The following is a 15,652-nucleotide window of genomic DNA, read 5'->3' on the forward strand; positions in this document are numbered from 1 at the left end:
CCCATTAGAATTTTTAGTTTACTAAGGGGAAAGTGGAGTGAATCATCATATTTTGCCATGTTTTTGCCTTTTTTTCTTAGATGACAATGGGAATTTTATCTTTAGAAATATTGTTCTTTTTTGGCTTGGTGAACAATTCACTATAATAAAATTACATTTAATCTTGAAGAAAAAGAGAGTTATTTTACTCTTTGCAGTTCTCCTTTATGCCTCATGATGCTTTCTATGTAAAATAATTTGACAATTCAGTGGACTTCTGTATCCATATGCTAATTCCATTATGTGTATGACAGTTGAAGAATTTTAAAACCCAGCAGCATACATCAGATATTCTATAATCATTCCAGGTGTTATTTTGAAACTTTGTTTAATAATGTTGCTAACTTAAAATGATAAATATTGCATAAGTATAGAGAGTTCACTAATATTTTAAAGGATAAAAGTGAAAATCTGGGCTCCATATATCTGCTCTGAGTCAGAAAACCAAATGGCTAAGCATTCTTATTTATTTGTTTCAGAAAACTTTTTTTTCTGTTTCAACATATTCTAGGTATCCTCGGGACTCGAAAGAGGTGTTTTTACCTATCAAGGTGATATACATGGAAAAGACTTTGGAAAATTTATGCTCCAAAGACAAGGTAAATAGATTCATAGAGCTTTAATGTGTATAATCTTTTGGTGCTTTACAAGAGTGAATTCAACAAATGACTCAGTTATCTATCTGAAGTAGGCATGTTTATTTCATGCCATTGTTATTATAAAAAATATAGTGAAATATGCATATTTGAAATATACAGTTCAAATCCCAATTTAACTCTGCTTAACATGTTACTATCTCATGGTTTTTAGTATAGCGACCTAATAAGATGACTACAAGATGCTCATAAAGAGAATGCCATTGCAAATGCTTGCTTTTTGTGAATGTCTTTCTGAAAGTAACAAGCATGTCATGCAATGCAAAGATGTTTTCTGCTCAAATGTATCAATTGCAGTCAGAATCATATAGGAAATTAAAGGACAGAATGAACACTGATTTTAATAGTGTCACTTGGAGAGTGCTTGTTGCTGGTGGATGTTTTCAGAATGTATATGCATTTAGATAGAATTTTACTTTGCTGTTGAAAATATGAATTGAGTGACTGAAGAATGTGTTACAGCTATGGACTCAAGTGCTCCAGCAGCTGCTGAAAAACTAGTTATTTTACAAAATAATTTTTTCAGAAAAACTGATAAAGCATTTACTCATGAAATATTTACTCATAAAATTGTTTTGCAAATATTTAGTGTAGACATCTGCATTTCCTGATCCTGGAACTACTGCAGAGTGGTCAAAGCACAGTATAGATACAGCAAAGTACTGAGCTAGGAGGAGGAGACAGCCTACCCAATATAACTATAGCAGACTGTATCTACATTTTATAAATTGCCTTGGTTCCATTAACTTCATTGGTGGGGCACCCAATGCCCTTTAAAGTTCTGCCAAATCTCCTTTGTATTTCTTTGCTACACTAACTGCTAAAATAGCAGTTATACTATGGATTTGCTCATCTTGGCTACCTCTCAAATTGCTATATATGTTTAGTCACAAGGGGCGAAAACCTTACTCTTCAGAGTCTCAGCCTAAGAACTGCCAATTACTAAAGACAAATACAATTTCAGTCTTCATATTAAACTCTTGTGCAGGACAAATTATTTGTCTACCTGTATTTTCATGTAATCCTTGTCACTGTAGTATCTAATATGCTTTTTCTTTCTGATTTTAACAAGCAAACTGTAAATGTAAAGCATCAAGACTTGTTCAAACATGTCTTGTTTAGCAGTCTTTGATATCTCAAAACAGTGAAGAGTAAGGTTTGTTGGTTTTGCTTGGGGGGGTGGTTGTTTTGTGTAGTGTGTTTTTTTTTTTTTTCTTAAACCAGGCCAAAAAATATATCCATGGTTTTCCAGCTATCTAATAAAAGTTTGGATCCATGTGTTTTACCAGTGAAAAGACTATCTCATGGGGGTAAATGAAGAACAAGCAGAATGACAATTCAACAGTTACAGCATTCTCCAGTGGATGTATTCTACAGTAGTGGAAAATATTGTCCGTATCACCATTTAGAGTTGCAATATGAGAGCTCAGTTTGTATATTCCCAAAACTAGTAAGGAGCTGAAGTGTCCAAGTTGCACATGCATTCCTAGGCTGAGAACTTTCATCTTCAGCTTTGACATCTCAGCAGAGAGCTTGCTACAAATGTAGATACTGTCTCTTTTAGAAGATTTCTTTATGTGTTTGATAAATAAGCACTGATTTTCTATAGGGTGCTTGTTCTTTATTGAAGAACCTACAGCTAAAAGGAAACAGCAAATTTCTAGCCAACACAGGTCATAATATTTGTCCATGCCCTCTCATATTCAAGGATAAGTTGCTTTGTTTTATAAATCTATCCTGTTCATGAATATTTTGCTGAGGTAAAGATCTCATATGTCCTCCAGCTGAAGACTTAACGTATTTCTATTTCTTCAGGAAGTTAAATTATTTGCTGCCTTTACACTAAGCCAGAAGTATGCATAAACTATGCATGCACTGGTGCATACATAATGTAATATGAAATTCTTCACCTGCAAGCATACTTCAAAAAACAGCATTTAGAGAGAAATACTTGGCTAAGTATGAAAGACTATTTGATGAAGAATTCCCTATCACACAATACTAGAGAAAGACCAGGCTCAGTGGATATGCTCAGTCTTGGATCTTAATGACAAGAAATCAAAAAGAACTTTGTTTCGAAGTAGTGTTTATCCTCTTTCAGAAGCAATTCTGTTTGCTTGTAGCCGTAGAAAATAACCCAAAGGGCAGAGATCTCTGTTCTCAGTCTGCTAAAAGAATAAGAACTGTATCTGAGCCTTCTTAAGGGGCCCAAATTGTGACACCAAATTATTTAACCTATTTTGCCAAGTAATCAGTCATTGCTGGGGGCTTTTTGTATGTTTTGTTATGTTTTAATAACTTAGTCTTTAAAGGCTGCAAGTCTGGAGCTAGGTTCAGTTTCTGTAATAGCTGAGTGCCTGTGCCTCACCACTACTCTTCTAGAAGATGTTTGTTCTAAAATCTTGGCCTTGTTCATTCCAGTCTGAACTGTCCTTTAAAATTTTATGAAAAGGTGGCTTTCTGAGAAGAGAAACTTACTTCACCAAATTATTATTATTTTCCTATATTTACTTCCTCTGGGGAAATACAATGACCTGCTTCTCTTTCTTTTTTTTTTTTTTTCCAAAGTACTTTTTTAGCTTGTCTAGATTGAGATAACAAATATTGACAAGAAATATGAAATATGAATAATTAATTTGCATCTGTGATATATTAGATAAATGCCTGTGAAATACATGTTTATTTCTTGAAATTTATCAACTCTTAAAAGCATTGACCATCATGAGACATGTGAATTTTAAATTTCACTCTATAGCGGTGTCATCCTTCCTCTCCAGATCATTTCACACAGCTTTTGTCATACACAAAGAAACTCTACATCTAAACACAATACTCACAGCTTCAGAGTACAAAATGGTTCTGAGTTAGCTAAAGCACAGACAGCTAGCACTAATGAGCTATGAGGCTATATATTAATACAATCCTCACACTGAATGAGGTACCAAAAGAGTCTTTGCTATCCAGCAGTTATCAGTCAGGTGAAGAAGGTCCAGTCTCTGCTGTTCCTTGGAAGCTGCTGACTTGCTTTCCATGTCAGTATTTTTCCTCTTAAATCCTTGAGCTGCTAACCATCCTTGTTTCAGAAATTAGTCTTCTACCTGTAATTCTACTTTTCTTATCTTGCATGGCTGTCACACTTTCTCCCACTTCAGCAGCACTTCTCTTAGTAAAACTGAGCCATGCTGTACTGATGTCAGACAGTTGAAACCCTTGGCTAGGAGTTATAGGGAAAATGCATTTGAAGCTCCAAACAATGATAAGGAAATGCTCTTAATGACTATTTTCTTACAAAAAGTTTTTTTTTCTAGTATGTATGAAGGAGAAAACTCCTTAACCATCTACACAGTAGAAGTACACGGCTTGCGCAATTATGACTTCACCGTATATTATCAGAATTTGAACTTCACCTGACTGCTGCTATTTTTAGGAGGCTAAAGAAACCCCTGTTATTCTGTGAAATGTTTAAAAAACATAATCTACTGAATATCCCTCTGTTAAATAACATGTTTTCTGGTGACGAAGTATGGCTTTTTCAATGAAAAGTAAACCAACTATCTTTTGCTGTTTTTCTTTTTTTTTCTCTCTTTTTTGTGTGTGTGTGTGTGTGTGTGTGTGTGTGTGTCTATTAGCAGGCAGATATTTCCACTTTTATGGTTTTAGTTGTGGTAGCAATCAATACCTAAATTAGAGCAGTAGAGTAGGCTCACTTCTCATCATGACAACGCTGTCAGAAGAGATAAAAAGTTCACATCAGGATATGTTTAATCACAAAGAGCTCTGAAAATGATTGTAATAAGTAGACCAGACTGTGTTGAAGTTATATTGAGTCTCATACATGAATAAAATTCAAATTATCCAGCACTTCAGCAAAGTTTCTCTTCCATAATGAAAAGCACACCCAATGCACAGTCTGAACCTGGCCAACACTTCTCCAATGCCAATTAAAGGTTGTAAACTTCAGTTAAAAATTTCAATCTTGGTTAGCCTAAATGTGGTACTTTAAAAACTATGGAGATATAGAATATTCAGTTACCTCCTATAGGAGTTTTGAGTACTAAGTATTAAATGTGAGTCAGTTATCAGACAGAGACAACTTAAAAAGAAATTATCTAAATGTAAGTTTGTGCCTAGTTTTAAATGTTCATTTACACACAAAAAAGTCTTTTAATCTTTAAAAAATTCCATACCAAACTTCATACCATTAATTTCTTACTATGAATTTCAAACTCCTCTTTTCTTTTAGATGAAATCTGATTAGATATTTTATAATTTTTCTGCTACTTATACATTAAAATGTATCTGTCATATGTGCCAAGAAAATAGCTTTGAGATATAAATTAAGAGTTCGTTGATCATACATATTTCTGTTTATTTAGGTACTTAGAATTTTAAATAAGAGTTGGACTATTAATTCCAGGTTTTTTCTGATATGACTACAATGAATTTTATCATTACCATATTTTTTATTAATTACTCCAAATAATTGGAAAAACAGCTGGGGATTGTGATAGTAAAGGATGAAGACAGTGATAACTGCATGCAGTTTTTAAAATTTCTGTCATTTCTAACCAGTAAAAAATTCAAAGGTGCATTTAAACTAACATTTCTTAACTTTTCTTAACTGTGGTAACTACTTGATTCTAATCTGTCTTTAATTTAGATTTGTTGGAGAATGTCCATTACATGTGCAATACAGTACAAATACATCAAATTATGCCAATAGGCCTGGTTGGGACAAATATTGGATTATGAAAGTCCAAAGATTTTTCTAATACACTGGTTCTACTCTAAACCACTTCAGTGTTAATTAAGATTCTCCACAGTAGTGTAATAAGCCTCATAACATGATCCTAACTACCACAGTAGTAGGTTTATTAATTTGAAAATGTTTGCCTTCACCAGTTCTGCAGGGAAATATACAGAAGTCTGAAATGTGTCAGATGATTAAGGCAGTGAAAAACATTGAAGTACAGTATTTTGTCATGTTTAGTGATCAAATCTGGTAATTCTGAAATTCCTAGTGGGGCTGTCTTAATTTTAAGGGCAACTTAATTACTTCCTAGACTTTAATATGTTTTGTAAAATGAATTGCACAAAATGTATTTTAATATTATTAATTTAAATGTTTAAGTTTTAAAAATATCTAATTGAACAAAAACTTACCTCATTCCTCTTTTGCATTGATCTTGAACTGCAAGAAATCATAGAAGAATTGTTTGCTTCTTTCTCAGTTTTGCAACATATTTAGATATTTTAGTAGACTGCTGAAAGCAGTGCAATGGCTGTGTCTCTGCTATACAACTGGTCTGTGCTAGAGTTCTAAAAAGTCTGATTAATGCTATTGGTATCAGTGAGGGAGCAGTGGTATTTGAGACAGTGTATATTGGTGTGTTGGAGCATTTCTCAGTGGTAGACACCAGTATCTCTTATTCTTCTCTACTAGCTTCAGCAAAAATATCCCAGAATAGCAAGCCTAGCTATCTGTCCCAGCTCCATCCTCACTGTACTTTCCCTCTATTCTAGTCTCTCCTCCCTGGATAGAATTTATATATTGGTCTCTGAAGAGCTGTGAGTTCAAACTGGCAACATGGAGTTGGCACTCAAAATATGTGGTTTTTTCCCCTAAGAATTTTCTACATTTTTCACTATAAAATTATTTTTCATCTTTCACAATTTGAATTGGACACCTATTTAAGCAATTTAACAATGTCTTTCTTTATACTGACGGAAAATGTGTTCTGCAAAATGCCTTACATTCCGGGTTATCTGCTTGTCCACAACATGAACCCAGCAAGGCCATGCCACAGGTGACTGACTGCCTTTGCATTCTCTGCATCTCAGCTTTATCCCAGTGCAAACACAGCTGCCAGAGGCTTTGAAACATGTTCGTGTCTCATCCCTAAAAGGATTTGTGAAGCAGACAGGACATGGACACAGGTGCACGGACTTGGGAGTGATATTGAGCCAATCAGAACCCTTGTGGTTTATTGCAGTTACCTCAGTTTTCTCTTCCTTTTTCATGTTTGGTCTTACATTGCTTGTTGTTTCTAAGCTGAATATTAAAATGGCAGGCAAAGAATACTTTTTGCAGAAGGTATGTGGCTTAATTTATTAAATTAGTGACTTATGAGAGGTGTAGTTCATAATTATTTTACTTCTTGAATACTGTTTTTAAATCACTCTGATAGTTTTTGATAAATTATTAAGTGGTATTAACAAGATTTTTACTATGATACTGCATGCTATTTCATGTTTTATTAAGACACTATTTGCTTTCATTCTTGAATAAAAAAAGAACTGTGAGATAAAAAACCTTGAAATTTTATTTCTACCCTTTTTCTTTCATTTCAGGTCCTTTAAGTGCAGACACAGACCTTTCAAATCACTATTATGGTACAAACAGCAGTTCTGTTGCAGCTGCCATCCTGGTACCATTCTTTGCTCTAATATTATCAGGGTTTGCATTTTACCTCTACAAACACAGGTATTGTAAATGTCATTTATTCACTAACTTAATAAGCTCTTTGTTTTAATTTTGATAGACAAGTGTAACCAGAGAACACAATGTTTTCAAGAATATCTTTATTCTAGAAAGACAAATATTTCTAAGTATTCCCATGAAGGGGTTCAGTGCAGGGCAGTTCTAATGGTGGACAATTAGAAAAATGAGTCATAGTGTTAAGGAACAAAGACTTATCAACCTTCTTGGTTTGTTAGACTGAATCAGATTGAAATCTCAGGTTATGTGTTTTATTTTGTCATTTTAATGCTTTATTAAATTGAATGTATGCTGCTTCTTTCAAAACACTTATGAGTATTAATTATAAAAGCTGAAAAATCCATAAATCCCATGAGGGAACAGCCCATAATGAGATACTTACAGTACATGCTGAATAAGCTATTGGGTACTATTAGAATTGGCATCACTTCAGCTCAAATGAAACTTTTATATGTCATTAGATAATACAATAAATCCAATCATCTTATCTGAAATTTGGTTTAAAAATTGATACCTATGTATCTTTTGAACATTTGTTCATTCTGGGCATTATTTGTCTAGAAGTTTCTGGAACAATTTTTATGTTTTTGTATTGAGCTACAAAACTCTCTGATCTCCTTGTGTTATTTGCAGTTTGCAAAATGCTATTTACCAGAAACGCTGGTTTTTTAATATATGTTTTTTAAACTGTTGTTCTATAATAATATTTCGTGATTGTAATAAATCACATAGAGAAACTGAAGTCCACCATTGTCCTATGATGGACTGGACTGTCTACCTACCTCAGCATCAGATGAACTGGGGAAAAGAAATTGCAGTAAGGCTTGAACTTGTGAACTGCTGTTAAAATTATACATGTCCTGAAATGTAATAGAGCCTTTTGTTGAAAAAACTGCTCAAGAAGAGCTGTGAATTCTGTCTCAGAACGTGTTATTGTAAGATGCCTTTCTGATGCCTACAGATCTGCATTCTCAGATAGCTCCTGGTCTGCAATAGGGGAAACCTAAAGAGCAGTGTGAAAGCACAGGCATTCAGATTGGGCAAAGAGATGGAATGTAAAGGGACCATTGCTGTCACTTTGCTCTTAGAAAGAGGAGGCATACTCTAAGAAAAAATTATTAAAACTGTATTGTGACATAGGTATATTTTATGGTTTATTCTGTGATGTTTGTTATGTCCTACATAGGCAGTGGAAATTCTATTTAGTAGAAATATTATTTAAGAGAGATAAAACAGTCTTCAGATGAGCAGCTGTAATCCCAATATTTATGGTACTGTTGGTGCAGCATTGCAGTTCTGCCTACCTTAATCTAATTTAAATGCATTAGATACTTGAAAAAGGAGATGTTACTCATAACTTAATCTTTCAAAGAATATTCTTTCTTTTTTATATTTTCAAACAATTTCTTCCATTAAACCACATTTTTTAGAGTGGTTATGAGTGTCATATTTTCATCAGAAAATTAACAAGTTGATTACTGATGTAAAGAAACTTTAGGTCACCTTTATTCCCCTCAAAACAAAGAATATTTCAAAGGAAAGAGAACAGAAGATAACAGAATCTGTGAGTTTTGAAGGGACTTTCTTGAAATTACCTTAACGACCAGAATAACAACATGAAATTTTCACAATGATGTGATAATAGTTATACCCCTAGAGGCTCTCTATATCAGAGAATTTGAAGGTCTTCATAGGGGATGATTTTGTGGATGTTTCTGCTGTGCCTATGTCAGATTAATATCATCTAATTAAACCAGGGTTGTTAAACCTTTTTTACACAGTTTCTGTACCTTTTATTTGACAGACAGGGATTGCTTCAGGAATAAAGAGCATCTCAGTCTTTCTGAACAACATTAAAATATATTTAATTACTTACACTTAGGAAAACTCCTAGTTAAGATTCCTAAGTATGTTTTGTTACTTCTAAAATGAAAGTATGGAGAAAAAAACATATTTATGAGCAACAGAATTATTTGTAGGCTGTCAATTTCCATTACTGACATCTTTCCAGTGATAGTTTTCCCTATCTGCTATCCAAACCAGAATAATTTTCTAAAAAAGAGTTTGATTTTCAAGAACCCTTTTCTGATGTTTTATCATAAGACTATTTTCTAAATTATTTTACATTTATTAAGCACCAAGCAGGTACATTTTGCACTCCTTCATTGACTTTCTTGCCTGATTTCCATTACATGTATAAAATTATATACTGATCCTCCTTTATATATTTTAGATGCTAAGAGATTTAAGGTTAAAGTAGTAAAATATAATAAGATATCATTTTACTGGATAATATCAGAAAGTCTGCACAATTCTGTTTTATTTTTAATTTAATTATTGGCTTAATATGTTCTAACAGAACTTTGCATAAAAATGTGAGCATCCTTGAAGTCTTGACATCTTCATGGTGGTAAAACACTATTCAAAATACAAGAGTGGTTAATGAAAGATAATTCTTTGTATCCTTTGATATTTAAATGTCAAAATTTATGTGCATATTAGGATTTTATCAATGTGTTTACATATGTTTGGACATACAAAATTTCTGTCAAGCTATTTAGTAGTGTTTATTGCTGGAAGTATTTATGGAGGTAAGCAGGCATGCTATGACAGATCTATCTTGAATAATTGAAATTACTGACCCTTTTCTGAAGGTTACTACCACTAGCAGTGCAACATATTCTGGACCCTTGCAATGTCAGTGCAAGAGTTGCCGTGTTGAAGCGATGCTGGCTGACTTTGCACTGACTTAGATTTAGTGGTACCCAGGAGACTTGTTACAGCACCTTCAATAGTGCAGCGCTAACTTCCTGCTCTGGAATGGTAATAAACAGCTGATAGCAGCAAATTACTAAACTGTTCCCTCTACCTATTCTCGAAAACATCTAAGTCAATAAAGTCTGTGGGTGTTTATCTCATCTAAAACACCAGATGGTATCAAAAGGATGAATTAGGAGCCACTCACTCTTATCTTTCTATGTACACCTAGTCATCTACTCCATTCAAATCTTTTAAATTGACAATTTATATTGATCTTCATCAGAACATTTCCACAGATGGTCCAGTTGCCTTCCTAGGTGTACTGTAAAAATTACTGTAGGTAAAATCCCAAATCTCCAGGAAAGTCAATGAGAATATGCTTGATGGTGATCAAATTAAATTCACCAATTAAAGATGCTACTGTATTTTTGACATAATATCAACACTTTAGAAAGACAAGGATATATAGGAAATTGGTAAGGTGTTAATTTAGTAAAGATGGAATAAGTTTTTCCACTCTGTGTAAGGCTTCTTTTATGGTCAGTAGCAATCTAAAACTGAAAATGTAATCGGAAACTATCATAATTGTTACTTCTGACAGAAAATAGTATAAAAGTTATCAGTTCTAACTTTACTTTTGGTTGTAATTTTGTTCTATATTGCTTTACTTTTGACTGCCAATTTGGCACTAACAACAAACTATGAAATTGTCATTCTTTTGACATTTTTATCATAGAAAATGCATACCTATATTTTGCCTGCATAGTCTCTGTGCTTTGTAGCATCAGTTTGCCCATTAGGAATTTGTTTTCTTCGCTTCACGCTATGAAAAATAACTTCCAGACAGATTTCTCTTTACTTTTTAAGTCCCTGAGACATCCTTCATGGGTCTCCTTTTATCACTTTTAGACAGTTGTGCAACTTGTCTAGACAGAATGGAAATGTTATAGATAAAACTTGCAATAATTGTAGAATATTTCTTTTTAAGGGTTACTAATGGTAATTTCCTGTCTCTTTTTTCCCAGAACAAGACCAAAAGTACAGTACAATGGGTATGCTGGACATGAAAACAGTAATGGACAGGCTTCATTTGAAAATCCCATGTATGATACAAACTTAAAACCCACAGAGGCAAAGGCTGTGAGGTTTGATACGACTCTGAACACAGTTTGTACAGTGGTATAGCCTTCAGTGCCCAATATGACTGATTCATAGCCATACCTCTGATGGACAAGCAGTAATTCCTTTGGTGCCATATACCAGTTTCCCTTCTTCTCTTGGCTTTGCTGCTGTAATCTTTAACATCTTCTGTTGGCCTACATGCAGCTAAATTTTCTGCTAAAAACGTGTCAGTCTTCTGGGGATCAGACAAAGAATATTTTTTCATCTTAAAGTTGGATCAAAATGCCTGGCTGCATCTGCTTCAAATCAAGGCACACTTTAAGGAAGACTGCCAAGTCATACCAATTTGTCATATTTAATGCCTCAGACTTTCATATTTGTATGTGGCTGGATGCCTTTCAATGCATTCTTCTGGGCACTTGGATAAATCCTTTGAGTACTTTGACAAATGATAGCACCACAGATTATCCCCGGGAATATTCTGAAGAAATGAAGCTCTCTTGAAGGAGAAGACAACCTTCCTTGAGGTTGCATACACCTGCAAATGCTTTACCATTGAAATCTTTCTAAAATTAAAGAAACTTACAGTGTATCTCATACATAGGGCAGTTTGCCACTTTCCCAATCAGCCGTTATATTGCAAAATGTTAATGCACAATTTTTTTGCACTAGAGTGTTATGGATGACTGAGTAAGATACTGGTAAAAATATACAGGGTTTCTACACACTGTCCATTGTATATAGACATTTGCTCACTCTTTGCCAAGCAAAACATTCCACAATAAATTTACTTGGAATATTAAATTAAGAGCCCCATGCTTAGCATCAGTTAAAATCCTGTGCGATAGAGGACAATATTTCTTTTGTCAATTTTAGACTAAATTTCTTTGTAAACATGATTACAAGTTACTGGAGACTTTCAGCCTGAACAAGAGCCCATTTCAAAGAAATTTTCATTGCCAGTATTGTTTTTTTCTCAAATCAGTCATCAGTCACCATTGTCAGTATCATACTATTTAACAGCAGGGGGGTTAGCAGCTATTGCTGCTTGCCATGTACAAATGTGAATAGTAATTTATTTTAGATAGCTCATAAAGCCTGTGAGCCTGTGCTCATAATACAGTCTTCCCTTTTGCATTTTTTTCCATTTTTTCCTGTAATATGACATCATTTTCTGATGTTACATGGAACTAAAATATATTACAGTAGCATATGTAAACCCAGTGCAAATTGTCTATAACAAGCTGTCATTCAGTTTCTACTTTGAACAAAGAGAAATACTCGACTATCTTTGCTTTCTGTGTCTTTTCAGATTTTTTTAAACACACTGCTTACTGCTTTTGTACTTACACAGTTTGACAGAGAAAGTTTGACATTTGTAAATATGAATGGTTGAGTAAATCATTAACATTTGCTTAGAATTAGTGGTTTTATTGAATGAAAACAAATGAACAAAAAAAAAGATGCCATTGGGCAGATTAATTGAGTTTTAAAATTAGGAAATTACAGGAAATAATGAAGCAAAATCTGATTTTAGTCATAGAAGTTGAGCTCAGACACCAGGAAAATTGCTTTGCTTTTCTTTAAATTCAGGGTTGGTTTTTGTTGTTGTTTTGTTCTAGTTTTCTGAATTTCAAACTGTCCTAATGTCCAGTTGGTATCAAAAATTGTAGAAAAGTGTTTCTGAACTCCATATGTGTGTAGGTCTGGCTGTTATATACAAAACAAAAAGGTAATGTAAGCCCAATAACAGGTTTTTCAGCTAATGTTGCAGAACGCAAAGAAAATTTCAAAGGTAACCCTTGGTCAGCTTAACAATTCTACATCTACCAGATAAAAAATACCAGCGATATAATACAGTATTGTAGGGCCTCTAGCTGTTATGTTCTTCATATGAGCAAGAAACTCCGAAGAAAATTTAATAAATAATCCTTTCCAGTCAGTTCCTTGTTCATTTTGTTAGTAGTTTTTTGCTTTCTTTTTTGTTTGTTTCTGAGGTTTTTGTGCAGTAAGTTTCGTTTATCTGTCACATCTCAGAGGCCTTCACATTTCCTAAGAAAGAACAAAGTCATCAGATCAAAGTTGTTGTCCTGATCCTCCCCCACATAGAGGAAGTCAGTCTGCAAATGAAGAGCTTCCATAGGAACAACAGGCCAGGGAAGGAAGTTGTTGTGTGATTAAAGTTTTTGACAGGTGTTCAAAATTGACATTAATGCTGTGGAAGTCTTTCTGTAGTGGCAATGGCAGAAAAAAATTGGAGTACTGAAAACAAGCTAAGTAGCTATTATTGATGTTTTCAACTCCTGCTCTTACAGTGTATTCTTCAGTGACCTGTCGCACTATGACCACCAAGGAATGTGTTGGAGGAAAGGTCCCAGAAAAAATAGCTAAATTATTTGATCTTTTGTCTTAGAGAGCCCAGATCCTGTGAATCCTTTATTTAGTGTTCATTTTTGGGGAGGTTATTTAAGGAGTATTTGACCTGAATGAGTGTCTTTGATCAGGGACACTCAAAATTGGGGCACACTGACAAATTATCCTAAGATGTTTGTTTGGAGTATTGACTGAACTGGAGGTTCAGACTGGAACCCAAGTAAAAGAAAGCTCTTATAGTGTTATCAGTTCTATCCACATCCTTCAACTGCTTCTCCTTCTCTGCTATGTTTGAGTCTTCTGTTTAGGTTGGCTCTCTTTCTCCTGAAGTTATTTTACAGAGGGCTGTGTATGCATGCACTTACATATGGTGCTTCATCAGAATAAGACTCTTAAAATGTTGTGCAGTGGCCAGGTAATGGCAGCCAGGAAATCTGCTTTCTGAAATGTATGCAGAAGACTTTTCCCCCAGTGTTGACCAGATCATTATGATGGGCTAATAATACATGCTATGTATTTTTTTTAAAAAAAACAGGTTATGTGCTTCAAAGCTGTTAAAAACTGCTGCTTGTATCACACATCTTGCCTTTCTCCAGGCTAGCTGCAATAATTTTTTTTCTTGTGTAAAATATTTTGTAAACAAAGGAAAGCTGTTATTAAAAAAAAAAAAAAAAATATGGGAGGGTGAGGGGGGGGGGGGGTGGGAAAGAACACCGGCATTATGATCAAGTCAATCTAATTTTCATTCCCAGTATTTCATTCTGCCATTTCACTACATGCTGCTGTGACATGAAGTAGGTGCAAAAGAACTTTTTGTACAGAGATATATTTTTTATGAAGAATTTGTAAAATTATTAAATATGCTGTACTTTTTTGATTAATGTAGGTAAATTGTTAAAAATAAATGTTTTTACAATACAAAAAATTGTAATTTTCCCAATAATGTAAAATTTACCATCTTTAGCTGATTTTCAGTTCTGATCCTATTACACATGTATTAATATTAAAGTGGCCTGTTAAAAATAAAAAGTATTCTCTTTGGCAAAAAAATAAATACTATAAAAGATTGTAATATAGCCTGTGCAATGCCACCTACCTTGAAAGAAAAATCAGAGTTCTAATTAAATATTTAATTTTAGATTTTCAGCTTTTGTGTGACCTATTCTTATCAACTTTTTTCCTATTTTCTTTTATGCTTTTAAATCTCAGATACTGATTTTTTATTACATGTGATTTTTCAGTAGAATCTTAATCTTGTCATTTTAAGTTCCCAAGCATTAGCAGAAATTTTCAGGTGCTGTCTAGTGAGGTGGAATCTACCTTCTGTTATCCTACAGTTATCATTCAGATTTTAAAATGGGACTTAGGCTCCCAAATCATTCAGTTGTTTTATAAAAAATAACCTGTTTATTCTTCCACAAGCCTGAATCCTACTTGTGGAAGTGACAGATCACATGGAGCCAGAGATATTTCCAATTCTAACATCTGAGAGCTAGTTCTGCAGTCATTTAGATGTACATACTTCTACTGAAATGAAAATGCTTACATACATAGTCACATATATTAGGTTTTTCAGCACCAAGATCTGAAATTTTAAATATTTTTAAAACAATTTATTTTACTCTGTATTCATGTAAAAGATTTATGTATTTGATTTACTTGTTGACAACTTAAGAAAGAATGAGTCAGGCTTAAAGAATATTCTATCCATTATTCCTTTGGGAATCAGTGGTAGTATATGACTGTGGTTCACTTCTAGAAAAAAGGTATGTGCATGTCCTCGCTTCCTTTCTCATCTTCACAGTCTGTCTCTCTGGTAATATGATAGCTTATAGAGAGTTGTTAAAAGTTTTCATGTCTCAGAATGATCTTGACTTTCCTTCTGACACTAAGCTATAAGCTATAATCAATAACACTATCAATGCAGATATTGAGACATTATCTGACAAGGAGTCATGACTTTTACTTCTTATCACAAACAATAGTCTAACAGACACTAAACAAGTGAACTATTGTTCTTTTCACTATTGTCAAACTGCAATGCCAGCTTTTGAAAATTATTTCCCCATATGATCTATTGAAAAGCGTGAAGTGGTATATTTAATTTCGGATTCTAGACAAACCATTTATAGAAAATATACATTTTCTGTGTGTTGAGGATACCATTATGTAAGAGCCACTTTCAGTTGAATCTGTAAAGAAC

General features: G+C 33.8%; 1 protein-coding gene across 1 annotated transcript in view; it reads left to right on the top strand.

The window, feature by feature from the left end:
• The window catches only part of CSMD1 (CUB and Sushi multiple domains 1), a 1,278,503-nt gene extending 1,264,399 nt beyond the window's left edge, over nt 1-14,104 (top strand). The window contains exons 68-70 of the mRNA XM_074819927.1: nt 551-638; nt 7,047-7,179; nt 10,980-14,104. Coding sequence (XP_074676028.1) covers nt 551-638; nt 7,047-7,179; nt 10,980-11,139 — 381 coding nt within the window. The 3' untranslated portion in view covers nt 11,140-14,104. The remainder of the gene's footprint in view (nt 1-550; nt 639-7,046; nt 7,180-10,979) is intronic.
• The last annotated feature ends 1,548 nt before the right edge of the window (nt 14,105-15,652 follow it).

The sequence above is a fragment of the Strix aluco genome, chromosome 3 (assembly GCF_031877795.1).
Source record: "Strix aluco isolate bStrAlu1 chromosome 3, bStrAlu1.hap1, whole genome shotgun sequence".
Taxonomy (NCBI): domain Eukaryota; kingdom Metazoa; phylum Chordata; class Aves; order Strigiformes; family Strigidae; genus Strix; species Strix aluco.